The 27,680-nt window shown below is 38.1% G+C and overlaps 1 protein-coding gene across 8 annotated transcripts in view; it reads left to right on the top strand.

Moving 5' to 3' along the window:
• nfyc (nuclear transcription factor Y subunit gamma) overlaps window positions 1-24,599 on the top strand; it is a 29,489-nt gene extending 4,890 nt beyond the window's left edge. For 3 of the 8 annotated variants that reach the window (XM_015372299.1, XM_015372301.1, XM_015372300.1), the window contains exons 2-11: window positions 8,834-8,940; window positions 9,059-9,127; window positions 11,340-11,453; window positions 14,700-14,795; window positions 17,854-18,030; window positions 21,963-22,031; window positions 22,362-22,520; window positions 22,694-22,798; window positions 23,544-23,603; window positions 24,008-24,599. In XM_015372299.1, the coding sequence (XP_015227785.1) occupies window positions 8,845-8,940; window positions 9,059-9,127; window positions 11,340-11,453; window positions 14,700-14,795; window positions 17,854-18,030; window positions 21,963-22,031; window positions 22,362-22,520; window positions 22,694-22,798; window positions 23,544-23,603; window positions 24,008-24,127 (1,065 nt within the window). In that variant the 5' untranslated portion in view covers window positions 8,834-8,844 and the 3' untranslated portion in view covers window positions 24,128-24,599. Of the gene's footprint in view, window positions 1-8,833; window positions 8,941-9,055; window positions 9,128-11,339; window positions 11,454-14,699; window positions 14,796-17,853; window positions 18,031-21,962; window positions 22,032-22,361; window positions 22,521-22,693; window positions 22,799-23,543; window positions 23,604-24,007 lie in introns of all 8 variants that reach the window. The other 5 variants (XM_015372296.1, XM_015372298.1, XM_015372297.1 and 2 more) reach the window with 3 other exon arrangements.
• Window positions 24,600-27,680: the final 3,081 nt, after the last annotated feature.

Below are 27,680 nucleotides of genomic sequence, written 5' to 3'. Positions count from 1 at the left end.
TTTTTTTTTTCTCCTTAGTTCAGTATTATGATTTTCACTAATGTCCTTCATTTGTCACTTCACTGCATCATGGGTGGTTTCGTGAAATTATTTCTGGTTAAAATAGTTTAAAGATATTACGCTATTTTTAACGGAAATCGAAGTCCTGTCATCTTGGGATGTCACTTGCTTTGACTTTGGCCCACCGTGTACAAAAACATGCACTCTGTGCCCTGATATTGACTGAATGGAAGAGTGCTGCTGCCAAAAATCTGACTCAGTGCTCAAATGGACCTTGGTGTCTTGTTGGCGCTGACATTGAGAGCGGGCCCTTTAGGTGCTGCTTTGCTTTTTTTCCTCTCTTTTAAACTGACCTTCTTGGTCACATGTAGGTGCCAGGCTGGAAAGAAGGCAAGGGAAGATTTAGTTGAAAATGGTGATGCTCTATTAAAGGTCATCCATTTTGAAATCTTTATTCCAACAAAAAATTGGGAATTACTGGATTTTTAATCAAGGCATGTTTTCTTGATGTTTTATTGTTTGTTATTTTTTGATTAAACTCAAAAATGTGCCTCACTGGTTCTTTGTAGTTTTGATCCATTTTGATATTTAGAGGAAATTGATTTTTTTTCTATTTTCTTTCTTCTCTAATTAGGAATTAGGGGAAATTGTCTGATTCCAATCTACTGCAGACTGATTGGAAAAGCTCCAGTTTTAGACCATTTGCACAGGACATTATTTTATTTAATAAAGAAAATATTAGTATTGTGCATCAAAACCTGTTCTCTCTGACAACATTATGATCAAAATAGGTTTCAAATTCAAAGGATTCACCTTCCTTTCTCTGAATAATAATTCCTGGTACATGTGCTTTATGTCTGTAATTAGAGAAATAAATCAGAAAACGTAGAATATATTGTAATATTATAAAGTCCCCTTAAAAAAGTAAAAAGTTAGAACTGTAAATTTACAGTCATTTTTACTATTTTTCAAGGCTGCCCTTTTTAAAAAGATGAAATTGTCCAGTGAGCTGTTTCCAAACGAAATTTCTTTTTGTTTTAAGCTTGTGTAAACAAAATGACAAATAAAATCTGTCTAAAAAAAAAAAAAAAAGTCTTAAGCAACATTTAAACCTGTTTGACTCTTTCGAATAAACATTTGGGTTCCTGCCATTTATTTCTTTACACCTTAGCTATTTAAGCAGGAATTGTTTGCACACATGCACATGTCTATCGCCAACTAGTGGCATGGCAGGGAAATTACTCTTTTTTTCAAATTTCTACTAGTGTGCACGGAGATTGTGATTACTTATTAGTTTTTTTATGGATTGTTGTTCTGTGCTCAGACCTAAATGGAGGTCCCCAGGGGTGGAGGTGCAGCTGGTTATAGTGACCTCAGGACCCCCTCAGGTCCCCCTCCCCAATGGTGCCAGACACCCAGATGGGACGGACTGTCAGCCTGTCAGCTTCAGGGGCAAAGCAGGCTAATGGTTTGATCTGATCCTTTCTGATGGAGTCTTCAGAGGACGCGTCTTCTCTCACTTGCCTCTGACTCTTTCTTTCTTCCTCTTGTGCTCCCAGAATTGAAGTTCCCTTGGTGCCTTTGACAAAACAGAGTCCTGCCGAGGGAAGCGAGAGATTGAGAGAGGGAGACTAAAAATAACTCTTAAGTTAAAGTGGTTGTTGCCAAATCCCAGGGTTGGTTGCTGTTTGAATGAGATTTGAATATCATTTGTAGATCTACATAAAATTCAAACAAACCTTTTTAATGAGCTGGCCATCATATCCTTAAAATGACCACAGCTGCTCTACCCTCCCTCTTTCCCCTGCTCATGTGTACATCAACAATGAACGCTCTGTTGTTTATTTTAAACTTTTTTGCGCTCAGGTGTTTTTACCCATGCCTAGTTTGATGCAAGAGACCAGGCCTAGAATTGGATGAAGGTCACAGGAAGGAGGCACTGACTCCTGCAGTATCTCTGTTTGCAAACGAGAAGTAGAAATTTGGAGAACGATAGGAAGAAGTAACACTTATTTAGGAAAAAACAAAAACATAGCTAATATTTGCAGTGTCCACTATTTTTATTTTTTTTGGCTTCTTAGAAAGTGGAAAGCCTGAACTGCCTAGGTCACTTGGTTGCTGCAGGGAAAGTTAGAAAAACCTGTCCCTTTTCACCCCCCTCCCACCCCCCCGTCTCTATTTCATCTCCCTTTTCTCCCTCCTCCCTCTCTGGGTTCTCTCGCTCCTCTGTTGAATGACCTTGGGAGATCACTGACTAGCACTTCCTGGAGTTTGCTTGAAGCAGAACCAAGGGCAAAGTTTGCAGGGCGGTTCGGTCAGCTAGTTTGTACTGGACAGGTCAAAGGGATCAGGTTGATGAGCAGCGAGCATGTTCATCATTAATGCCCTAACTCATCTTTCTCTGTAATCTATCGACATTTGCACTAACATATGCACAAAAAAGTAGGCGCATCTTTGTTGTAAATCTATAATTCCTGGCTGGAAACCTTGTGTGTTTTTTTATTTTTTATTTGTGGGTGTTTTTTTCTACCAGGTAAATTATTTACCCTGCATGCTGTACCCACGCCAGTGTGCTGTTTGTTATGAAGGAGGGAGGGGGCATAAGTCTAAGTGCTTTGATAGTTCACAGTTTGCGTGTAGAACTCTCCTTTATTCAGGGCTATGCTTCAAAATAAATGTCAGTATGACCCTTGAATGTGTTTCATCCATCAGAGTAAAACTGTCTTATAAAACAAAAGGCCTTTTCTCCATGAAACAGTGAAATAAAACTGTCATATTTGTCTCTGTTCAGCATGCTAGTTAAAACTTCAACTTTTTATAACCTTAATTCCAAACTGCCTACTCTGTATCACTGACAGTTTCACTCATCACCGCCTTTCAACTGATTTAAAGACTTACAGTGAAAAAGCAATCATCCATCCATGAGCCTGCTTTTTGTTTACTCTGACAGTTTGAGTTTGATCGCTTCACTTTCCAAGAAGGGAAACCTTACGAGTCTACAGGTGAAAACCCCACTGTGAGAGTATATGTAAGCACGTTAGATTTGCATCAGTCAATCGGAGGAAGGTTATGATTTTTCCTCCACTGACCAGAAAAATATCAGATTTATTTTTTTACCGTTCCTAAAATGAATCTACACCCCCTTCCAATAAAGAATAAACAAGTAAATACATCATGCAGCTCTGCAGTGTTTTCTATCATATAGTCATTTTGGAGAAAACAAACTGAATCAAAAATTAGAGAAGACAAGTCAGACTGCAAAGAAAATGGAAATCTGGTGTCAGCCAGGAAGAGTCAGATTGGTCAGTTGTCCTGTAAAATACTGGTTCCACTTTACAGTAAGGCTCCTCTTATAGAAGCCTAATAAATAATTCATAGATATGTCATTGATTAATCTCTAAAAGCGTTATAACTCATACGTTTTTATTATTGTCCCAATCAATATATCAAACATGCTATAAAAGTCTATCTTGCAAATGCTTGTTGTTCTTTCAAGGTATTAACAATTTGAAATGTCGAATATAAACAACTCTATCTGAAACATATAGCAATATAGATTCGGCTCACAATTTGACAAGAAATTGGTCAGTTTTTTTTCTCTCGCTTAGCCTTAATTAAGACATAAGAAGCACTTATAAATGTGATATATGGCTTTAACAGATGTCTACATACGTATCTTCCCTTCTGATGCGGATCTGAGTATTGACAGATGGAAATAGTGACCCAATACAATTTCGGATACTGGAAACATACATACTGTTGCTACTTATTTAGTAGCTAAGGGATATTAAAAAAGGCTTGATGAAGTGATTTTACTCAAACCGAGAATAACAGCCAATAACAGTTGGTTTGAAAACAACTGATCCATTTGTGATTAACAAAAAACCTGAATAGAAGCAGAGTTTCTGTCACCTTGCTTATATGTAAGATTTTACATATAATATAATATTAGTTATTTGCCTAATAGTAGATTGATATCTGATATTAGTATCAGATTAGGACATCCCTGATATCTGTATATTATTTATGGCCATCTATAAGCAGAGGCTTATTGTAAAGTGTTTGCAAATTACCTTATGCCTTTGAAAAGGACACCTTGTGTCGCTTCTAGGGTCTTATAGGTAAAATAATTTATATGGTTTGGAATCTATTTGTTTGTGACCAGTTGTCACACTTGCACATGAGAAATTCCTTCATCCCTGAAAGCTGAGAATGAGCAATTTGATTAGTCAGGTTTTTAGATAAAAAAAAAAAAAAAGTTGGTTCCATTGCTATTAAAATCTGCAGTCTTACTTTTTGTATAGTTTATAAAATAATTTACTTGGGAGATACTAGAGAGAATGCATTTTTTCTAACTGTAAATACAGTCATTCTAATGATGACATATAATTAATAGTGAAAATGTCAGAATTTAATATCTAAAAAGTCTTTATTCGTTAAATTTAAAAGTGGCCAGCGTTCTGTTTCTATGCCTTAGCAAGGGTCTTATGAGATTTATTAGACAGGGCTTAAAGGCTCATTGGATGCAGGCAGATGTCAGAGTTGAAGCAGGTCGACGCTGCCGAAGACGGGCCTCTTAAAGTGATGTTACAGAATGGGAGAGTAAAAAAGAGAGATTAGACCAACATTAGCGCTGATTCAGCTGCTGCAAGCAGAGCAGCATCGACTTTCTTATAGAGGATGGAGGAGGAGGATCAGGTGAAGGGAAATAAGACGGAGGAAACGAGGAGCGCTCAACTGCGGAACAAGACGCACCAGAGAGGAAATAGGAGTAGAGATGTGGAACGCACATAGGAGGAAGAGCAAGTTGCTGCAAAAGTTTTTTTTTACAGCACAGACATTTGGCACTTAAAAACCCATGGTACTATATTTTTCAGGAAACCAAACGTTGTCATTTTTCTGTCCCCATGACCCCTCAGAAGGACAACTACACTGCAGGGAAGAGTTCAGCATTTTTTCCATCCTAATATAGCATACAGCAGCAGCTCAGGGCAAACTAGCACAGCTGTATATCGTGGAATAATGCAGCCTCTTTTGGAGTGAGAATTTTGAAGTCTGTTAAATGTGCTGAAATCTTTTTGTAAAGGTCGTTTTTAGTGGAAATGATGAGATTAACCTTAATAAACAAGCTGTATCATTTCTGTACAACACGCATTTATCTACCTAATAATAGAGTTTCATTAATCAGTGCTTGATATGGCCTACTCTCTTATTGGTAGGGTAAATCCTGAAGCCTTTCTCATGATTCATCTAATTTAATGATGAATGACGTCATTGGAACACAATTATGACCAGGTTGTTGCGTTGCAATGGTGATACGTGTTGTGATCAATTTACATGTTTTTTGTTGATCCTACATATCAAAAGGGAGTGTTTAAAGACAGAGAGCTGGAATTAAACCTGAGACTAAATAAAACAGCAGCTCAGTCTGCATAGAAAAGTTAAACTGAAACCTGAGATACTCATCACTTAAAAATAAAACATCTTGGTATATTTCTTTTTTTTTTTTTTGTGGCTGTTTGCTTTAACACCCTGCCTTTTTATGTCTACCCCCTGTCTGACAGATTGACAGGCTCTCATGCAAACTTGCCATTAATGCAAAGCATTTCAAAATATTGTTAATGTTGCTTAACACTGCTCCCCAACGGGATGGGTAAAACGCAGAGGGGAATTTCTCCAATGTGAGTTTATAAAGTTCAATCAACTGCAAGAAAAGCACACTAAACTAGTAGAGCTAAATGCTAAAAAGGCATGTTGATGCTTGGCTGCTTTTTCTCACGTTTTAGCCTGCCTCTCATCGCAGTTGCTTTCTCATCTCTGCTCACATGTTGACTTGACTTCGCCCCTCCTTCCTCCGTGGTTAGTGTGTGGTTGTATATTTACATTGAAGGTTATAGGGTTAGAGAAGGATGTGCCACTTCAAAGAGTTTTTTTTCTTTCTTTTCTTTCTTCAACCGTTCTGTTCTTGCTTTGGAGGAAATGTAGATTAAATTGGCTAAAAGAACAGAATAAAGATCTGGGGAGATGTTTAGTGGCACGGCGTTATCATCATTAGCAGCCTGATGGTCGTCTTTAACGTTTAACAAATAGCCTAATTATTGTTCCTTATCAGGCTGCCAGCTGGACAGAGCCACTCCAGCTGGCAGACTGTACACATGCAGAACCACAATAATGTCTTGTTAACCAATATCACAATATCAAATGCTGATATTTAAAGCTAAATAACCTGTTTTTGTGTTGCAAAGATTTAGGATTAGATGAAATAACCTATGGAAGTCAGTTTATCTATTGAGATTATGATAACCATAAAAACAAAAATAAAACTACAATTCCCATTAGTTGTCATTCTCCTGTGGAATGCTGGGATTGTTCTGCAGACTGCAGGTCTTCAATCAACCTTGAAATGCAACTGGACACAAGAGCGTCAGAGAGTGAGGGGGAGACACTGTCAAGGTCAATCACTAGCCTGGCATGCATAGCTTGAAGCGGGCCGATTGATTTATATAACCCCTCCCTCCTCACCCACTATTCTGTCTTATCGATTTAGGCTACTGTCTGTTGAAAAACTGAATGACAGGGCAGGATGCAGAAATGCTTCTTCTGTAATATTCAGTAACCTGCCAGATAGACACTACTTTCCTGTCAGAGATCAGCTGATTGAAGGGCACAGGATTTCAGTCAGTGTGTATATTTCTGTGAAATATTTTCAGCTGCTTTTAGGTAAGCATGGCAAAAAAAAAAAAAAGCTGATTAAAAACTGAAAGGGTGTATGTGGGTATCATACTATTTCCTGGACTTGCATTAAAGCTAGTCATGCTTGTTGGATACCATTAACTATGTTTGTTTGCAAAACTGTGGAGCCAGATTTAGTAGGTAAGCTGATAACAACAGAGGTTATTATGAATTATTTAGTGAGCTGTGGAATATGTTGTTTTATTTATGCTTACAAATCTTATTGGGAATATTTGAAAGAAGGTGTCTCATTTGATTTGTTGTGTTCACTATGAATCAGAGGCCAGTCTAATATATTTTCTCCTGATAACCTTGTTTTATAATATTTGTGACAAAAAAGAAAAAAAGTATTGCTGGTAACATACTAAAAAGCCAATACAGACTATTCTGGAGAGCCCAAACTTCCAACTATGTGTTGAGTTGCATTTATAGATCTTTGCTGTATCTTAAATACACCATATTGTCCATATCCGTGGTCATGTTTTATTAAGGTGCCATGTAAGATTTATTTATTTATTTATTTATTTATTTTTTTTACATTCCTTTTCTTAATCAAATTGACCTTTTTTTTTTTTTTTTACTGAAACTGGTTCACTGTATGACAAGATTATTATGTAATACCTGTTTCTGGGGAAGTTTACGTTTAACAGGCTTTGACTTGAAAACGGAAGTTACAGGGGTATGTTAACCCCCTGCCTTAGTTCAGCCAGTAAAGCTCTTAGATTTAGCTTCCTGCAGCTTGCAAGAAACCGATGTTAGCGTCTAGATGGCTGAAGGCAGAGGACAGCACCTGTTGTTTCCTTCTACATAATAAAGTGAAGACAAAGCCCATCTTGGAAACTCTCCCCTGCACAGCTTCTGCTGTTCTTGCTGTTTTGAGGACTTGTTGGTCTTTGCTGGTCCTCATGTATCCCTGCTTTGCCTTAACGCCCTCAGATTGCATCAACATGCATCAATCAAATAACCTGAGGAACTACTTAGAAGTTAATCAAATTCATAGAGGAAAACCAGACAAATGTGCCTTATAAAAAATATCATGAGCTCTCCCACTTGGTAGATTGTTGATACGGTATGTTCTAATCCCTCACGATCTAATATCATTATATCATCCTCCCCTCGCCCAGGCTATCCTTTGTTACGTCATGTCTCACTGTCTCTCTTGATTTGTCCCTCTTTCTGTGTCATTCGACCCACAACGCTTGCTTGCGCAGCGTTTTTATCTCTGGCCCTGTCTGTCTCTCATCTCTTACTGCTAAAGCTGCTGGAACTTTGTCCTTAATGCTGGATTAATACTGAACTTGACAAGGCCCATTCCGTTCCTCATGCACTACAAAACAACTCTTGTAAACACCTCCACGTTTGTTTCCTTGTTCCCATGTTCCTGTTTCCCCTCCCCCCTGTTCATCCAGTCTTTTTGCAAAGTTAAAATGAAAAAAGGGAGAGTGGCTCTGATCAGCACACTCTTAAGCTCTGCAAGCTCAGACAGGCAGGCCAGTATTCCCAAACCAGATTCCTGGCATGCCATAGTAACCTGCCAGCTCCTCTTTCACACTGGCTGACCCCTTATCAAGACTTTCTTTATGCAAGAGTCCAAATGAAGAATTGCTTTTCTCTACATTTTTTTTTATTGTTTCTCTGTCATTAAGAGATTTCTTTTTCTTTTTTCTATCCCGCTCTTTGCTCTTACATCAGAGGTTTAGCGTCATCCCTGCTGCTGAGGTCACAAGCTGTATTTAATTGCACATGAAAAGTGCGTGCTTGTTGAGGAGCTTTAGCGGAGTGCAGAAGTTGAAAGAGCCTTTGACAGTCAGGGGGCACACAGCTTCTCTGAATCAGAGTTCCTTATCTTTATAATGTCAGCATCTTGAAACCACAAGAATAGAAGCCTTTTGCATCTCCCTTTGGATTCCAGTCAGTCATATTTACAGGTTGTGATAAGATATGATGTGCTGATAGCTCTCACCCTCTCAGGCTTGGTTTGGACTAACATTTCAAGTGTCCTTGGCCTGTTGAAACAGTTTTTATTTATTTATATTCTTTGTTTTTGTTTTGTGTTCTTCAATAATATTTACTCACATCCTTCTTGTCATCCTTCACGCAGCCCAGTAGAAGATGTCGGATGCATTTGGAGCCGGTACCTGCGATGCCCAGCAGACGCTTCAGTCCTTCTGGCCTCGAGTCATGGAGGAGATCAGGAACTTAACTTTAGTGGGTTCAAACTGCTTTCAAATTCAGCACAAATCCATGTTTTATACTAGAGCATTTTATCTGATCAGCTATCCCTAAGATGTGTTTTAAGAAAGTAATAATCCGTTTCTTTCAGAAGGATTTCCGTGTGCAGGAGCTGCCCTTGGCTCGAATCAAGAAAATTATGAAGCTGGATGAAGATGTCAAGGTAACCACCAAACCAAAATATGAGCTGTTGTGAGGAAATAAATCTAATGTTGAAGTTTTTACACCTAGTGGACACGACTTTGAAAGCCAAGGATTTAATTGAAGCTATAAAATGTGTCAAATATACACTATTATATTTATTTTAAAAACTAGCATTAAGTACGTACGTTTATTTATTTAGCATTTTTTTTACAGGTGAAAATAAAATCGTCAAGGGTCGGGGGAACTGTAGAATGATTAAAGATTTATTAATAAATAAAAAAAATGAGTGAGATTAATAACAAAATTACAAAAATTAAGCTGGTAGCAAATATGTTTAATTAAATTGGGGACTTTTTTTTCTGCATTTATCTTTTGAGTTACATTTTTATTATCAAAAGTTTTAGAGTAGATTTATACACAAACCTTCCCAAATAGGAAATGTAATATTTTTAGAATCATTATTAAAATGCATTCAATTTAAAATATTTGAAGTATTTATGTGATCCAACAGATATTAAGGATCCCACATTCTAATCTGGACCAAATCTATCCTCCAACCTCCTTCTTTCTTATTAGGACACATCCTGCATTAGCTACATAGCCTTTTTGATAATATAACATTATTACTTATTGATACCTGTAGGGCTTTAAATACGTGGGTGCTTTGGTACCACAAATGGAAACCTGCAGTGGCCTAATAGCTCTCAGTGGATTTTTCCATCACATCAAAATCTCTCATAAGCACCAAGACTACAGATGCACCAATCAACAGGCTAGAAATCAGAATTAGATCATTTTTCTTCAATCACCTCTAATCGGAGATGCATGCTAAAGGGTAAGGTTTTATTCTCCCATTTATTAAATAGATTAAAACTAAGGACTCCAACCCTTTTCCATCCATAACCTTATAAACCAACATCAGTTACTTTGATGCCACATTTTTAGATTGAGGAAAAACTATAAAGGCTTTGGGCCAGAGATTTTGAGGCATATATAATGATTTTAATCGCTTCTTTTCTGACTCTTTAAAAACTACAAATCTACATGTAACATATTTCCCTGTTTATGGATTATAGTGCAAAATAAATCAGTAAATGGAGCCAGCAGGTCAGACCTCCTGCTATAACTAGCAACTCCTTAGGTGACGCTGCCGTGTGGCAGGTTGGCTCCTAATAAATAAAAAAATATTTAGGTGAACGGCAAATATCACAATCATCGTTGCAACATCAGTGTGTGCAGAATTGTGATTTCCAAGGACTGCTGGGGCTCCATATTTGGTAGGATATTGTATAACAGAAATCATGTGTTCACTCTCTGCATTGATGATATATGCCTGTTAAAATGGGTTCTGACTGCCTTTCAAACAGTTAAAGTATATTTTAGAGTCTGAGATAATGGTGGCTGTCGTGTGATGGCAGACAGAGAAAAGGGTCACAAATTAGGCCAATCATTGTCCAAAACCATCACTACAATTTTCAGCAACGCTATCACAAGGATTTCTTTTCCTACAAAGGCCCAGCCCTGCGTTCCTGTCATGATCGAACTGGAAAAGAACATGGACTATGTTAAATCTATAAACAATACAACATAAAAACGAAAAACCTCCTTTAGTGCCTATAAGAAATACAAACCAGAATATAAACTATTCCCTGATTGTCAGATCTACCTTGGTAATCTGTGGCTCTAATGGATAAGGTGGAAATTTCCCCCCAAATAGACTTTAATGATCTCATGACATTTTTGTCCATATTTAATATGTCTGGTAAAAGTATGATTGTTCTCCTATAACAGCCGGTTTTGGTCTCCTGCAGAAAGCTTAGAAAACATGCGTGTGCTTTAAATGTGCCTTGTCCAGAGTGCTGTCCTATCCTCTTAGCAAAGCAGAGCTTAAAGCAGTTAAGAGATCAGCAGATCACTAACATATCTGGGAGAGACCCTTCTGTCTGTTCTGACACAGCAGCTTTTACTGCATTCATGCAGGGCTTATATAGCACATGACGCACATTATACTTTATTTTGCTGCCGATTTGATTTTACTGACTAAATCATGTGCAATAAATATAGTTATATTGCCATGAGTTCTCTTTAAAAAGCATTTCAGACTTTGATAGAATTGTATATTTTAATATAATTCATTAACTGCAGATTTGAGATCTTAGCCTAAAGTCAGGGTTATTCATGTTACTTTGAACAGGTGTGTTTATTCAGGTGTGGCACTGTCCTCTCTACAGATGATTAGCGCCGAAGCCCCGGTCCTGTTTGCCAAAGCTGCACAGATCTTTATCACAGAGCTCACCCTGAGAGCGTGGATCCACACCGAGGACAACAAGAGGCGTACACTACAGGTCGGTGGCACATTTGAGTGGCAAGAAATCAGCTTTCCCCTTTTCACTTCCTCTGTTTTGATGTTTGAGAACCAGAGCCTTTAAAGTTTAATAAATAGAATCTAACCAAAATTTTGACTACTCTGTGATTTTTAGTTTTTAACCTTACTTTATAACTTTTGTCTGTGTCATATGCTTCTTGCCATCTCATCCTTCTTCCAGTAATATTGAACTGAGTTGGTAAATTATTTCCTCCAGCGGCCATTTTTCCTGTCCAACTCTACAAACACTTTTTACCATGATTACAAAAGGGGGAGAAATATATATTTGAATGCCTACAAAATCAGCCTGGGGCTTCTCACTTCGATGCAAACATGGGTAACATGAAAAAGATAAAGAAACTCTGAACTCCAATGTATTTATTTATTCCTGGTAGATTAAACATTTATTTTTTATTATAAGAAAGATAAATGTAAATATAAGGAATTGTTGTTTTTTTCCCAACACATTTTAGAATTATATCAATTTTTTGCAGAAATTATTAATACCAAAGTTATATGAAAATGATGCAGGATTTTTCAAAGTTAAAAGATCTAAAACATGCGGTGTATTTGTTTTGTGTCCATCTGGAACCTCCAATAAATCAATTACGACTGATTTCTTTCAGAGGTTGCATAATTAGTTAACATAGCCCACCCATGTGTTGTTTAATCTTATTATAAATTCAGCAATTCTATGAAGGCCTCACAGGTTTGTAAGAGAACATTGGGGGCGTTTAAGAGTATGGAAATGCTGCAAACCTACCAGTACATGGCGCTCCACTTAAACTGGAGGCTTATTTTTACTCCTTAGAATGTCCTAGATCCACAGCTTAATCTGCTGACAGGGCAAATATTGTACATGAACTGCACAAATATGGATTTTTACCAATAAGTGTTAGGAAAAAATGCATTATGTCAGCCATTAGTGAGGTAAAATGAGACCAAAGCTAAACTCCTTGGCCTACAGTGAAAATGCAATGTCTGGTAGAAGATACACATTTAAACAACAAGCCTCAGTGTGAAACATGGAGGTGGCAGCATCATGCTGTGGGGATGCTTTTCTTCAACAGGGAAAGGGTAGTGCCACCAAGTTGATGGAATATGTGAATCGAGATAAATGCAGGATTAACCTGGAAGGAAACCTGGTTGAGGCAGCAAAACCACCTGAGACAATCGGACAATGTTTTGTGTTTTCTACAAAACAGTTTAACCTCGAGTAATGATTGAACAGTTTAAGATCCCATCAGATTCAGATTAGGCTGGTGCAGTTAGACTAAAAAAGGGATTTTCTTTTACAGACAATCTCTATCCAGGTTCCAAACTGGAGGTGTTTTCCAAAAAACATAAAAACACTAAAACTGTAGATGGTGGGAAAAAGCACTTCTGTGATGGTACTACAAGCACACACCACAGAGTTCAGATTTTTTTAGTTGCAAATTTTGAAAACTGCTCGTTTTTTCTTTTACGTCACAAATTTGCTGTTTCCTTGGTTGGTTATAATCTTTCTTTTTAAGTCTGCACACTTTTCATTTAACTAAACCCCCTCCGCCCCAATCTTTTGCTAATATATTAATGTGGCCATGAGCCAGTTAATGGTTTTACAGTGTACGCTGATATGGAAAAGTCACAGTTTCAGGCACCTCTGCTCTTTGAAACAAATTAAACTCAGCAATTATGGTAATACTCTGGCTATACAGCAACCGCTTGGAGAAAGAAGGTTGCCCTGTGTGCGGTCGGAGAGTGGCAGCTGGAGGAGGCTAGAAATCTAATGTAATAGCACTTTGCAGGAGCATCACACAGCACTATTTGCTAAATTCAAGAAAAACCTTTGTCATCCTAAAATGAACATGTTACCTTAATTCTGAAACATCAGTATAAAAACTTTCCTCCTGTGTTTTGGATTGTGTATTTGACTAGTTTTAGATCAAAAAGTAAATACGCTGAATGCCTTTGCTTCAAACTTTCTGTTACTTGTTTGTTCATGTTGGAAATTATGTAGGTACAAAAATTATAAGTATGAATTCAAAACTGAAGGTGAATAAGAGCCAGCAAGGGAGAGAAATTTGGGTGCAAAGACACCTGTGGTCAGAAAAAAAAACCTTTCAGTGACCATTAATGTTTACTTAGACTTTAGAGATTAATTTCAAGACCGGCCAACAATTCGGCAAACATTTAGTTTTTTTTTTTTCTAATTTTCTTCTTTAAATCAAATATTTTAGATATAAAGATGTCATCGTAATAATGTAAAAGTGTGATATTTTTGCTTGAGGTTATCATACAGCTAGAATGTCACACCGGCCCATTCCTGTATACATGTTAATACAGTTTTACAGCGATTGTTAGACTTTAGCTGGGTTCTCCTTATGAGTCTGTTATTTTTCATTAGGTTAACTGAGGAAAACTCAGTGCCCTCCATTTACTCACGCATATGCAGATTCCTGGTGTGTGGCGTAGCCACGCCAACTGGGTCACCATAACAACACTCATCAATAGAGCAAGTGTAGATGAGACCTGATGTTACCAGATATTAATCAAGGCACTATAAATAGCCTGTATTACAAGGAAGGCCACAATGGGGGGGTCCTGACAGCCAATATCCTGTGGAAAATTCCACAGAGATAACGCCCTGCTGTAGATGTCGGAAAGTGTATAGAAGCAGAGCATGTGCCCGGGAGGAAAATGTCATTCCTGTTCGTTCCCACTTATCTCGGACACATTTCTGGCAGGAGACCGGTGTGCCTTTATTCACTATAAGAACGGTCATCTCACTGATGTTTTTTAGCACTACGTACACATTTGTCTTTTGTAAACTTTTAGCACAGTTATTAGAGAAAAAGCTCCAAGAAGTGATAGAATACTGAAATTCTAATTGTTCTTATATCAAAATTTCAAAACCTAATGTACATCCTTTTTGCCATAGTAGTGTGCTAAAACGAGAGCAGACACACGCTAATCAAAGCTTAAAAGTAGCACCTTTTCTCATATTTTTATATAGATTAAATATAAAACCATTCATTCGTATATAAATGTTAATATTTTTAATTCAAACATGTTTCTAATTCCTTTATCTCAGTTATTAAAGTAAGAGATTGTTTAGCCCCTGCTGGAAACTGACATGTTATTTTGGGAATGATGAACTCAGACTAACAGGCTTGTTTATATATAGGGTCGCATATAGAGATTTAGGATAATTAAGTTTGACCTTCTGTGTCTCTTGTTCTTACAGAGGAATGACATTGCTATGGCGATAACAAAGTTTGACCAGTTTGACTTCCTGATTGACATCGTGCCCCGGGACGACCTAAAGCCCCCTAAACGACAGGTAGGAACACACACCCTGCTTTAGGAGTTACTGTGGACACACTGCCGCTGGGGAAAAAACACACCATGGAACACAGTAGTTTGTCTTTTATTTATTTATTTATTTATAAATAAGGGATTTTCCTCTCTCTGCTAAAGAAAAACTTACATATTTTCAAAAAATATGAAGATAAACAAAAAAAGTTTGCACCAACTCCTGTTAAAGGTTTCTGTGAGAAAATTTCTGCAGACTATATGAGCTAATTTAGTGAATAAAATGTACATTTGAGAACAAAGTCTAAATACTGGAGATTGGTCTGGATGTTTTAAAGCCTTGACTTGCCAATACAGATTTGAACTGCATCCCATTTATCCTTAAGAACTACACTTTTGGAAGATATAACTGCATTCAAAAAGTTTGCCGTAAGCAGACATTGAGACTTTACAGTGTTAGTGAAAGGATTTGCTCTAGAGTTTTATTATTTTAAAACAAATGAGTGTTGATGAAGTTTATTTTTTTCTTAAAATAGTGTATGATGATTATATAGTTAGATGGTGTTTCCAAAAGGCTACTACCTGTTGTGGCTCACAATATGAGACATGAATCAGAAATTATGGAAAGGCAATGAATAAATATTTCAAACAGTTTCTGTTATTAATCTTTAGCCTCCATGGTGATGTCGTCCATGTCAGGTAGGCATCTTCAGCAGGGAGGCTCAATCCAGCTGACTTTCTAAAAATACTAATATACTTGCCACTAATTGCAGAGTTTTCTGCAGTTCTATATGAAATTTATATAAAAATGAATTGAGGAAGTTTTTATGTAATCTCCTGAAAGTCACTTTCTCTTATAGCCAGAATGAACAGACCTCTTTCTCAACATGTTGAATAAAATAGAAACCTTCTTGTTATGAAAGGCTCTTGCAGCTTTTGGATTTCTCTGACTAAAACAGTGATACTGAAAATAAGTATTCATACCCCTGGTAGATTTGAATTTGAAATATTCTTTTGCCCATATGCGACCTGGATCTGATCTTTTCATGACTGTCTAAACAACACAGATCCATTTTTTTCCAATCCAACCCAGGCCACTTGGCTATGTGGTCCTGAATCCGATACGAATCTGATCTTTTCAAATGCGACCTGTGTGTGAACAATCAGGTCGCATTTATCCAACCTGAACGTCATTAGTAACCGACATAGGTCACTGTTCTGCTTCTTGCTACACAGAAGCGGCAAGAAAAACAAACACCATGGTGGACCATGATGCGGAGAGCAGTATTTATGTGTAACCATCTTGGAAAGATTCAGGTTTTAAGGTTTGGAAAGATCGCTAGGAGCGCTCCAGCGCTACATCCATGTTTACTTCCGTAAACATGAAGCACACTGGCCTGTGACGTCATTAGGTCCTCTACTGCGCATGCGGGACACTTAAGCTTTATGAATGCAGTTCACACAGGAGATCACATACAAGTCGCATATATTTGGAAATGTGAAGGGCAATGCAAAAAAATCAGATTTCACAAAAAAATTGTAATTGAGCATCAAGGCCTGCAGTAGCCCAACTGACCTCCGCCAAACTGCACATTTAGCCCCAAATTGTGATTTCACACATGATCTGGATCATTGCCTAATTTAAACTAATTGTTCCTTGACATTAGATACGCCTCCAAAAAAAATATGTACATAAAATCTGCTCATACATCTTCAACTGATCCTGCAAACAAACCAACAACATTCCCTTTTCTTGTGTTTTTGTCTTTAGCAAAATGCCTCCAAATCTTTTGAGTCTGATGCTGAGGCTGTAAATAGTCAGTGCTGCCACCCTCTGGTTTAGTGGGGAACTGCTTGCTCCACCAAATATCCCTATCTCAAGATGATAGAGAATCTTTTAAAAAAATCCTGTATTCAGATTATGATCTGGATCAACACCAAAATGTAATAGATTATTCTTTAGCATGAGGGACACACTGCTAAAAATATTCAAATCCATCCCTAACTTTAGTTCACAGACAGACAAACGTCACTGTTTCCACTTGTATCTTGAGGATTTACCTCCTACTTACCAACATTTTTTATATGGGGTTCAAGCCACAACTCTGAGATTTCTCCTCCAAATTGTAATTTCCATTCATAAAAAAGTCATCAGCAAAATTAATATATTACATCACTGCTAAAACTCTCCAGTCGAGAAATGATTGATTACCTGTGACTTTGATTCCTCTTTATTCAGGAACAATCATCGGCCATTTTTCTCACCCACACCTAGAAAATGAAAACAAACAGTAGTAGCAGCACAAATGATAAACAGGGTGAAAAGGGTAAAAATGAAGGATATCGATTTTTTCCTACTAGTTGTATAGAACTGATTAAATTTATGACAGCATCACAGGTAAGATTGCAGTTGTTTCACACATGTTAAACTATGCAGCCAACCCTTGCCAACCATATTCACTTTCTCTTAACACACTCAGGCTTTTCATCCAGGTGAGCCCGATCATCTCACCTTTTTCTCTCGGCACCACGGTGCTGTAAACATCCTTGACTGGAAGCTTGTGTTTTAACAGTGAGGGCTTTCAGTCGGATGTTTGCAGCTTCTTATTGCCACAAACGGCCAACCATAAATCCAATAGAGGTGACAGACATGCATTGTTTGCTGCATAGATCATTTCACTGTAGGATCTGCAGACATTTAAGTATAAGGAGACAAATGATGTGCTGTAGAAACCTACAGTGCCAGATGGAAAAGTGAGATATTTAAATTTTAGTGTCCGTCTCCAGGCATGTAAACATCCTACACTCTCAGCTGTGTTGTCATGGAGCTGGGAGAGGGATGTTTACACTTCTGGGGGTGGAGGAACATCAACCTGATGAAGCCCTGCTAATTACTCTCTAATAAAACAGGGAAGTACAGGTCAGCATTTATTAATCATTGATTGATGTAATAATAAGTCTTAAATGAGCGTGTGGGCAAGAACCTTAACCGCTTCTGATGCTGCGGTTCAGTGTCTCTTTAACAAGCGGCAGAGAGGGTGAACTGTTCCTGACCTTATTTGATAACTACCATATTAATTGTACAGGAGGAGATGCGTCAGTCAGTAGCCCCTGCAGAGCCGGTGCAGTACTACTTCACCTTGGCCCAACAGCCCGGAGCCGTCCAGGTGCAAGGCACGCAGCAAGGTCAGCAGGCCGGTGCACAGACAGCTGCAACCATCCAGCCTGGACAGATTATAATCACACAGCCACAGCAAGGGCAGGTACGTTCAAGTCCACGTCTCAAGAGCTGGATCACTGCCTAATTTAAATTAATTGTTCCGTTGACATGAGGGACACCTCCGAGAAAATATCTCCATAAAATCTGCTCATATGTTATGAGTGGATTTTGTGTCTGAAATAATAAACAGTCATTGCAAAAGTATTTATAATTTTTATTTTTTTTTACCCCAAACCAACACTCTAATCTATAATCACAGACATTTAAATTCAATCCTCCTGTGTGTGTTTTTTGTAGCCACCTTTTGCTGAAACGATGCAGGTTTTATGGTTATCTCAACCAGCTTTGCAGGACAAGAGTGCTGCTAGAAGGTTAACCTTTGCCCGAGTTCAAACTCTAACAGGTTTTTGAAGGTTTTCTTCTAGCATTGTTCTGTATTCATCTACTCTCCTACTATGTTCAACTTCCCTGTCCCTGCTGAAAAACCATAATAACAAAGCATGACACTGCCACTCCCATGTTTCACATTGGACATATGGTGTGTTCAGGGTCACATGGGCTGTTAGTTTTTAGACAAACGTATTATTTTGCAGGTTTGCCAAATAGCTCAGTTTGGTTTGGTGTGAACAGATCATCTTCCACATGTTTGCTGTGTCTCAAAAATCTTTTGCAAAATCAAAACGAGTCATAGCTTTCTTTAAAAAACTTTTTTTCCCCCAGTTTAATCTAGCTAAACCTTATTAGCCCAAAAGGGAATTAAAATGTTTTTACTATGAGTTTTTTAAAAATATATCTTTCACTAATATTATTTATTTAGGGGTTTCAGACTTAGGGAAATCAAAAGCACTTTCCAGTTGTTATTTACTTTGTTTGTCCATCACATACAATCCTGATAAAATACACCAATAAGTGCGTATCTACTTGATCAAATGTGTAAAGTCCAAAGGCTATGAATACTCTAGCAAGGCCCTGTGAAGGTCTTGATGTTAGAAGGCTTGATACTTTAGTAGAGTACATCTCCCCCAAAAGTAAAAAAATAACAGCAGAAAAGGAGATACGTGCCAAAGCTCTAACAGAGAACACTGTATCCTTGCTTCACCCTATAATCCTGCACAACTGGTGAATAATAAACCAGCTTCTAGTTCACATTTAGCAGCAGGAGTGAGTGAAATAGCAGCTTTTCTCAATTTTTACTTTGCACCTCATAACTTCTTTATACATAGGACATGTAGAAAGACTTGCATAGATACATCCAATACATCCAAAACTGTATGTTAGTATTTATTTTAATATCGAGCTAAAAGCCACCCTACCACCCTCCTCATTGTGTCCTTGTCACCCGGCGACATCATTTATTACTTACCTCTGTTTCTTTGTCTAATATTTTCATTCCCTGCCATTTTTTTTTTTCTGCTTAGGGCTCTTTCTCTCTTGTTTGGTCTGCGTGTTGCATAGCTGTGCTGCTTCAGCAGACTGGCTTCAGCGAGCTGTCATACTAGCTTAGGCCTTGTGTGACTCATGGCCCTGCTACTGCAGTAAACTTCAACACTCACCCCATGCAAACTCAGTGGATTGTTCAATGGGAATGACATTCATAGGTGCTCTAAAATAATGTGGGGAGTGGCGGCCTAGTGGTTGGGGCATAGACCTCGGAATCCTGAGGTTCTGAGTTCGAGCCCCACTCCCACAGACTGCCACTCTAGGTCTCTGAGCAAGACCCTTAATCCCTGATTACTTCCTGGGCGCCCCCAAGGAGCCCCCTGCTCCCCACGGAGATGGGTTAAATGCAGACGTAAATTTTCCCAATGTGAGATCAATAAACTTCAATTATCAATATTTTTATTATTATTAATAAAAAAGGTATTTGCTTTGTCTTTCATTCAAAAGGAAAAGTAATCTGTAAAGCATCGATTTAGAATGGTTTTCATATTCGATCTAAAAAGAAAAGGTAGTTAAAAGATGCACCAGTTAGAACCTGTTGTCCGGTTTTTGTGAAACTTTAACTTGTTTCAGATGATTAATCTGAGTTATGTTTAAGAAAAAGAATTAAAGAATGCCAAAGTACCAGTATTGAAATATTTTTTCAACCAACCAGTATTTGAGAGAGCAGATACAATGAGATGCTTTATTATTTCAAAACAAAGCCAAATATTTAGGTTGGGGGGACTTTTCTAAAGGTTACCAGCATCCAACCTGTTTATTTTCTTCTTGATTGAAGCTCAGACTTTCCATTGTTGTTTCAGAAAGAAGTTTAATTTTAAACAGCATCCTACATCCCTGTGTTCCTTCAGACTTCTTTTTTAGCTATTAAATAGCTACAGAAAGCGGCCAACCTCCCTCAGTAATGGCTTCCACAACCATGAGGGTTTAAATGTGGAGACTGGTCGTCTTTCTACTGAATCAAAATCATGATGTTTGGGAATACTGTAAAGGTAGAAAGTTGGGAAGAGCTGAAAGCTGGATAAGAAGATATCTTACAGTATCTGTTATGTTTGCAAAATGTGTTCCAAAAGATGATTCTATTCATATTATGAGCACTGATCGCGTTGCAGCTGGCTGAAATGAAATTAGTTTTATTTTCAGTCATCTTGAAACACAAAGTCTGGGAACAGAAAATGTTATGAACAGGGAAATAAAGAAACTTCATAAACATTATTTTATATTGATTCTGGAACAGCTTTGTGTTAACTTACAGGATTTGCAAAGGGGACAAACTTATTTATTATTTGTGAATGAAAATCTCTCTTTATTTTTTTTTTATAATCTGGGTTTAAAGGTATTGTGGAGGATTTTTTAAAAGACCCGCCCTCTCCTTTTAAAACACAATGCGCGTGCGAGAGCATTCACAAGCCCCTTTCTCCTCGTGCACGCCCTGTTTAAAATGTGCTGTTCTCATAGCTCATACAAGCTTACAGTGTCCACATACAGCGAGGACTATATAGTGTACTTAATAGCAAACTCAGTTAACTGACTATTCGGACAGATCACTGCTTTTTGCTCCATTTGTCACGTAACTCCTGCTCCACCGCGTGGGGCCTGCGCCATCTTTGTTACTATTTGCCACTGTAGGGTACTTAAAGCCTATAGTGATAGCGGGCCGCTGTGACAGCAAATCCCGTAATGCTTTGCGAGGAGAGAACAGTGTTCTCTGCGCAAAGCATTCCAGGATATATCTGCCTCTTCTGAGGCCTTACTGTCTGAAACCGTAGCTCACCACACACATGAGGCTGAAAGTGCGCATGCGCAGTATAAGATAGCTATCGGGACGAGCATATAGGACAGCCTTAGATAAACATATCATCAGAATGATTGACAATTAGGAGGAACACTTATTTAGATGATCCACCCAAAAATAAAAGATCGTCCTCTATACCTTTAAATCTAATTATTTTGGGCAAATAATTTGCAGCCAGATGTCTTATCTCCAATTTAACAAGAAGTCCTTTAAAATTGTCAGTAAGACTAGTTTCCTATTTTTAGGTTATTTCCTATCATGGGCTGCTGCATATTAAAAAGATTTTTTTTTTTTTCTTACTCTGCATAAACTTTTGGGTAATGGCAACAGACTCCACTGTTAAATTTGATATTTACAAAGGAAAATCAGGTTTAAAACTTGTTCATAGACAAAAAGTCTAAACTTGTATATAATAAAGAAGCATCTGTATTTCTAGCTTTCATTTTTATCAAACTCCACTGACCTTTATTTAAATATCACATCACTAAGCTTTTTCTGCTTGCCATATGACACATTTCCTGCCTTACTTTTTAATTTATGTTCTGATTTCTTTTTTGCTCTTTTCAGAATATATCTTAAACATAATGATTTAAATTTTTGCTTTTATTTTGCCCTCTAAAACCTCCGGCTGGATGCATTCACACCACCCATGCTTACATTTTGTGTTGAGTTGCTGCAGTCGCTGCCCTTCTCACTGTGTGTCTCCTTTCATTTTCTCATTCTGTTCTGTCGGCCATCAGATGTTGCAAGGTGCCACCATGCAGCAGTTACAGCAAGTGCAGGTGCAATCACAAGGCACACCCATCACGGTAAACACACATGCTCTTTATATGTGCAATTGTCACATGTGTAGAGGCTTTTTGGAAAACAGCAACCCAAGGAGTCTGTCCTGTTGTCTGACCGAGGCCTGTAGGGGTGAGTGCAGGCTGAGATCAGATGACCTGTACAGGATACTGTTACAGACACAGGTGAACGGTAACACTTATAACCTGGGATGTCAACGAATTCTCCAGCATATTTTTCACTTTTTTAATTAGAAGATATTATGGTAATTAGCATTATTAGATTGCTTGCTACCTGCAGTAACATGTGCTTCTGCTTTTGTTTCTCCTTCTGTTTTCTCCTCTTCTCTGCAAAAGAGCGCGCCCGTCGCCATGCAGGTGGGTGAGGGACAGCAGGTGCAGATCGTTCAAGCTGCTGCAGCCCAGGGTCAAGCTCAGACAGCTCAAGCACAAGGCCAAACCATGCAGGTCATGCAGCAGATCATAACCAACACAGGAGAGATTCAGCAAATCCCGGTAAGAGGCTGCACCAAAAAAGATAGCTAATAAAACATTGTTGATTTATTCTAACAGCTGAAGGGGAAGCATTCTGCTTGATCCAGGATGGGGAAAATGGCTGTGTCCTTCCTGTCTAAATGACCTCTGTCTTAAACTGAGGTATGTCTCCCTCTTCTGGCTGTGCTTTGTAGGTGCAGTTGAACACAGGCCAGTTACAGTACATCCGTCTAGCCCAGCCTGTCTCTGGAGCGCAGGTGGTCCAAGGACAGATTCAGACTCTGGCAAACACTCAGCAGGTAAAAGGTTTACCACACACAGCCTCATTTATGCTTCTAATCGACCCTTTACATTTTTCTCATTATTAACATGGATTTCATAATGAGACATGATCTTTCAACTGAACTTTTTACAGCGGAGGATGCCAATCGCATAACTAGTAACATCAGTAAATGTTAAAAACAAGAAATATGTGCACAATATAAAAGTTTTGCATAATGGTGGTAGATGGTTCGGACTTTGTGTGTTTCAAGAGGAAAATGATCGCAAATACAGACAAAAGCAGCGTATCGTCAAGCTTCCTGCAACCTGTGAAGATCTATGCTATGCTAAATCAGATACAGTATATGTCAGGAACTAGGAAATGAGAACAGCACATTTTAAACATGGCGTGCACGAGGAGAAATGGGCACATGTATGCTCTCGCACACGCATTTTTTAAAAGGGGGTCTTTTAAAAAAATCCTCCACAATACCTTTAAAGCAGTTGGTTTCTCAACTTGCAAAGGGACATTTACTCCAACATTAGATTAGAACATTGAGATAAATGCATATATGTGAGTCTTTGTTTAATTTTAAGCACAATAATTTACAACCGTTCTGAGTTTAAATGAATCCATACCTTTGGTTTATCTGCACCAACAAATGCCTAAAAACAATGTGACATCCGTTTGTAGACCTCTTTGTTTAACTATACACAGGAAAGGTGTGTGACAAAAGTGAAGCCAACTGAATTCATCAACATTATCTGATGTTGTTCTTTTAGATCACACAGACTGAGGTGCAGCAAGGGCAGCAGCAATTCAACCAGTTCACTGATGGACAGGTAACGCATCTATATAACCATTCAAGCTTGAGATGTTTTTATATTTTAGCTGTATTTGACGAATGAACACTAATAAGTCAATAAATTATCTGAAGAAAGGAGAATTTAGATGGAGGACGATCTTCTAAAGTATGGTAGAGGATTGGATTTGATTTTAAGTTGATAGAAATTATAAACCATTTACTTTCATGTGTATAATTTGTGAAGGAGAAAAACAATTAGGTGATTATTTTAGAAGTTAAAGAAGAAGAAAAAAATTTGGGAAAAGTATAGAATTGTAAATCCGAAAGTCGTTAAAATCACTGATAGGATGGTATTAAAGAGGAATTAAAGTCATATTATTCATGATGTTAAAAGCTTCCTTTGTGGAGAGTCTGAAATGTCTGCCTTGTTCCCTTTAACAGCAGCTCTATCAGATACAACAGGTGACGATGCCGGCGGGACAGGAACTGACCCAGCCCATGTTCATCCAGTCCACCAACCAGACAACCGATGCGCAGGTCACACAGGTCAGCACCGACTGAGCCCCACCTGGAACCCCTGCTCGACAACATGACGCCCACACCAGCCAGACTGACGCCAACAGATTTAATCTACTTACCGAGGGACGACCACAGATTTGAAATAAGGGACCCGAGGAACTTGCAACAAAGCTCATATTTTCCAGAAAATGTAGTTCACTGAATTGAAAGCCAAAGGGACGCTGTCAGACTCCTATCAAGTGTCATTTGATTCAGTCTCTTATGAGTTTTCTTTTTGTACTTTATCTCTGATGTGACATTGGGGGAAAAACACACAAGCAAATCTGTAAATACGAACCCTGAAGGTGTCTGCCTGGTTTCTGTATCTTCTTGAATGAAGGAATTGAATGATTATAAATTTGGTCCCCTTAATCAGCCCACTCTTGTCCTCCTAAGGTTAACAAAAGGTCAGGGAGAGATTTCCGAGTGGGAAAAGCAGCTAAGCAGGACAGGTAGTGTAGACAAAATCATGCATTGTGCACACAGAAACCATTCAGCAGCTTCATTTTCCCTACCATCAAATCCCAATTTTAAAGGAAACGGGAAAACCTTTGTGTTTTTTTTCACCCCCGTGTGGAAATGAACTGAGTTTGTAACATATTTTTGTTTAGTTAGCCTCATTTCCCCTCTGAAGCCATATACCTCAGATAAGGTTTGATCTATTCTGTTTTATCTGTGCATCGATGAAGCATGGCTTTATTGTGTAAGGGCTTCAAACTGTACAGGCTAGTAGTCTTTGTATGCCCAGGTGAGTGTTTGTGATCGTGATTAAAGCCCCCCACACCTGTCCTCTGGTCTGTAGAGTAGGTAACCTCCATCCTGCCTTCTTCACGTTTACACTGTCCACTTTTCCAGGAGGTTTTTCCCTCATTAGTGCTCTGTTCTGGTCGATGTCTCATCTACAGACACATGCCTCCAACTGGGGCAAATCAATAGTTTCACCGTTTTCTCTTATAACTCCCGTCATTGTCTGTACAGTATCATTATCAGTGTTCTTATCATTGTATTTTTGCATGTAGATTAAATTGCCAGCATGACATGCAATAGCTAGGTACAACTTTTTTTTTATTTTAAATTTTTTGTAAAACAATTCTGTTGAGAAACAAAAAAAAAAACAATAAAAAAAGTTGTGTAAATGTTTTTGTTGCTGGTTTGAGTTTGAATCTTTGACCTTTACTTCTGTATTTAGATCAGTTGGAGAGCTTTGAAGAATATGGACTGTAGATAGTGAGATGTTTGTATCTGAACCATTTAGAATTAGTGGAGCACAGATGCATCTAAAACATGCAGGAGGTGAAGGTAAAGACTACTGTTTTAGGTCACTGAACAACAAGCCATTTTTTTTCTTTTCTCTTTAGCCTCTGAAAGACATTGATGATGATTTCTGCACTTCAGAGGTTTCCTATGGTCCTGAATTTCACTGCTAGAAGTGGCTTGACTCCGGCTGCAATTTACACCATGCAGTTACTTACAAGGCACTTATAAGGACCCTTTTGGTCCTTATAAGTGTTCATGTGCTGAACAACTGTATGGCATAATGGCAATATTTTTCCACTGGTTGTGTAATATGAAACTGGATTAGGGATATTTTTCATTATGTGAAAGAGCTTGTTAAAAACTTAAGAATGTTGCACAAAAATAAATTCAAAGCTGCTCTTAGTTACATTGTTGTATTCCTTAGTGGCCACCGGAGGGCAGCACTGATCTAACTGCATGCGTACACATCTGAAGCAAATTTATAGACAAGCTACTGAATTGAGCACATTGCTCAAGCTAAATTACTGCATCTGCTCATGTTTCCCCAAAACCAGTTCAGCCCATATAAACAGAGCTAATCTTATTACAGGAGGAGGTGAAAAGTGGCACAACAGAGTCACGGGTTATTATGCTGTTAAGCTTTTGTGAGACGCTGCATTCTGTATTTAACTAAAATCTGAAATGCAATTATAATTTCTTATGTAATTGAGCAGGCAGAGATGAATGTTAATCATGTCAGTAATGTCACTGTCAGTATAGGATCAGCAGTGAAAACCAATGAAAATTAAAACCAGTTCAAAACTTTTTATCATTATGCAGTCAGTTTTGTAGATTTCTGGGATAATAATTGTAGTTTAACACAGAGGTAGGCCTTTCTTGTACAGGGTGGCCCGTTCCTAATCGACTTAAAACGCTGAACAATAACAGCATTAATGAGAGCGACTTCTGCTCGGCTCAGTATAACAACTAGAACAGAGATTGTGAGAACATTTGTGCTTAAGTCAGGCGTGAAAGGGATTGTCTGGTATTTTTCTGGGCCTGCCCACCTGGTCAGATCAAGGCAGCTTTTAGCCATATGACCTGGTTTTCCTGAATGCTCTGGCTGCGGTTTAGACCTTGTGATTGGGCCTTCACACCAGCAGGTTTCTCCCTGAGCTTTGAAACAGGCCCATAACAGCAGGAGACTTTTCCTCAGGTGGTCTTTGCTTTTATTTTTTCCTCTGAGGCTTAAGTAGATTTATTTTTAATCACCATAAAACAATAATGGAACCATTTAATAATTTCACATGAAGAATTTAAGTTTTCGCTATCTGCAGCTGATGTGCAGAAAAACCTTAGAAAAAAGAATTCATGTCAGTTAGAAAGCATCCATTAATCTCTTATGTGCCAGCATTTGTTTTTCTTTTGAAGCACTGCAGACAATAAATGCTTACAGAGAGCTGAATATTATCATAATATCCTCTTTAATGCACATTTACTCAGAAAATTAAAGCTATCTGAAAAAAAAAAATGTAGAAATGAATAAGGTCCTAAAGGAAACCTTAAAACCTTTGGGACTTTTTCTGTTTCTACCGTCTTCTTCTGCCTCTCAGTGATACAGAATGCACAAACTCAGCCTAAGCTGTTCCACATATCAGTTTTATTTCATTATCAATAGTGTTCTTCTTTCCACAGATTCCCCAAAGGATTGACCTGTTTTATTGTAGCTCTATGTGTCCATTTGAGCTTGTTGTCATTCTAGAAGATCCACCTCTGACCCTATCTTTAGCTGCCTAACAGATCTTCCTGGATGATCCTGGTTATGTGGCGTTCTAATTTTTCCACCAAACCAAGCATTTATTATGAAGGATACATTTTTATTTCCAGCTCATCTAACAAAAGGCCATTTATCTATATGTTCAATGTCTCCCCTGTATAATTTGTGGAAACCTGCAAATGGGACGTTTTATACTTTTCTTTTCCTCGACAACATTTTTCTCTCTTGATTCTGTGAGCTTCTGATTCTCATCCTAGTTGTGGATCTCTGGGTTTTTTGTTTTAGTGGACGACTAAGAATAGTTTGAAGAGTTAGATGTTTTAAACTCAGGATGCATTTTTATAATCTAATTCCACTTTAAATTTCTCCACAACTGATTAGATGATTTTACTCACAGGTGAACCTTTTTGCTTTTTACAAGACCTCTGAAGCGAATGGGTAGCGCTTGATTTCTATGTTAGAGTAAAGGGGACTGAATTAAAATCAAATAGAATATAAAATCCCTTATTGTCCCACAATGGGGAAATTGTGGTGTTACAGCAG

This window comes from Cyprinodon variegatus, unplaced genomic scaffold (genome assembly GCF_000732505.1).
Source record: "Cyprinodon variegatus isolate N-32 unplaced genomic scaffold, C_variegatus-1.0 Scaffold71, whole genome shotgun sequence".
Lineage (NCBI taxonomy): Eukaryota > Metazoa > Chordata > Actinopteri > Cyprinodontiformes > Cyprinodontidae > Cyprinodon > Cyprinodon variegatus.
The sequence above is the reverse complement of the archived record's forward strand: the minus strand, read 5'-3'. Positions and strand labels throughout refer to the sequence as shown.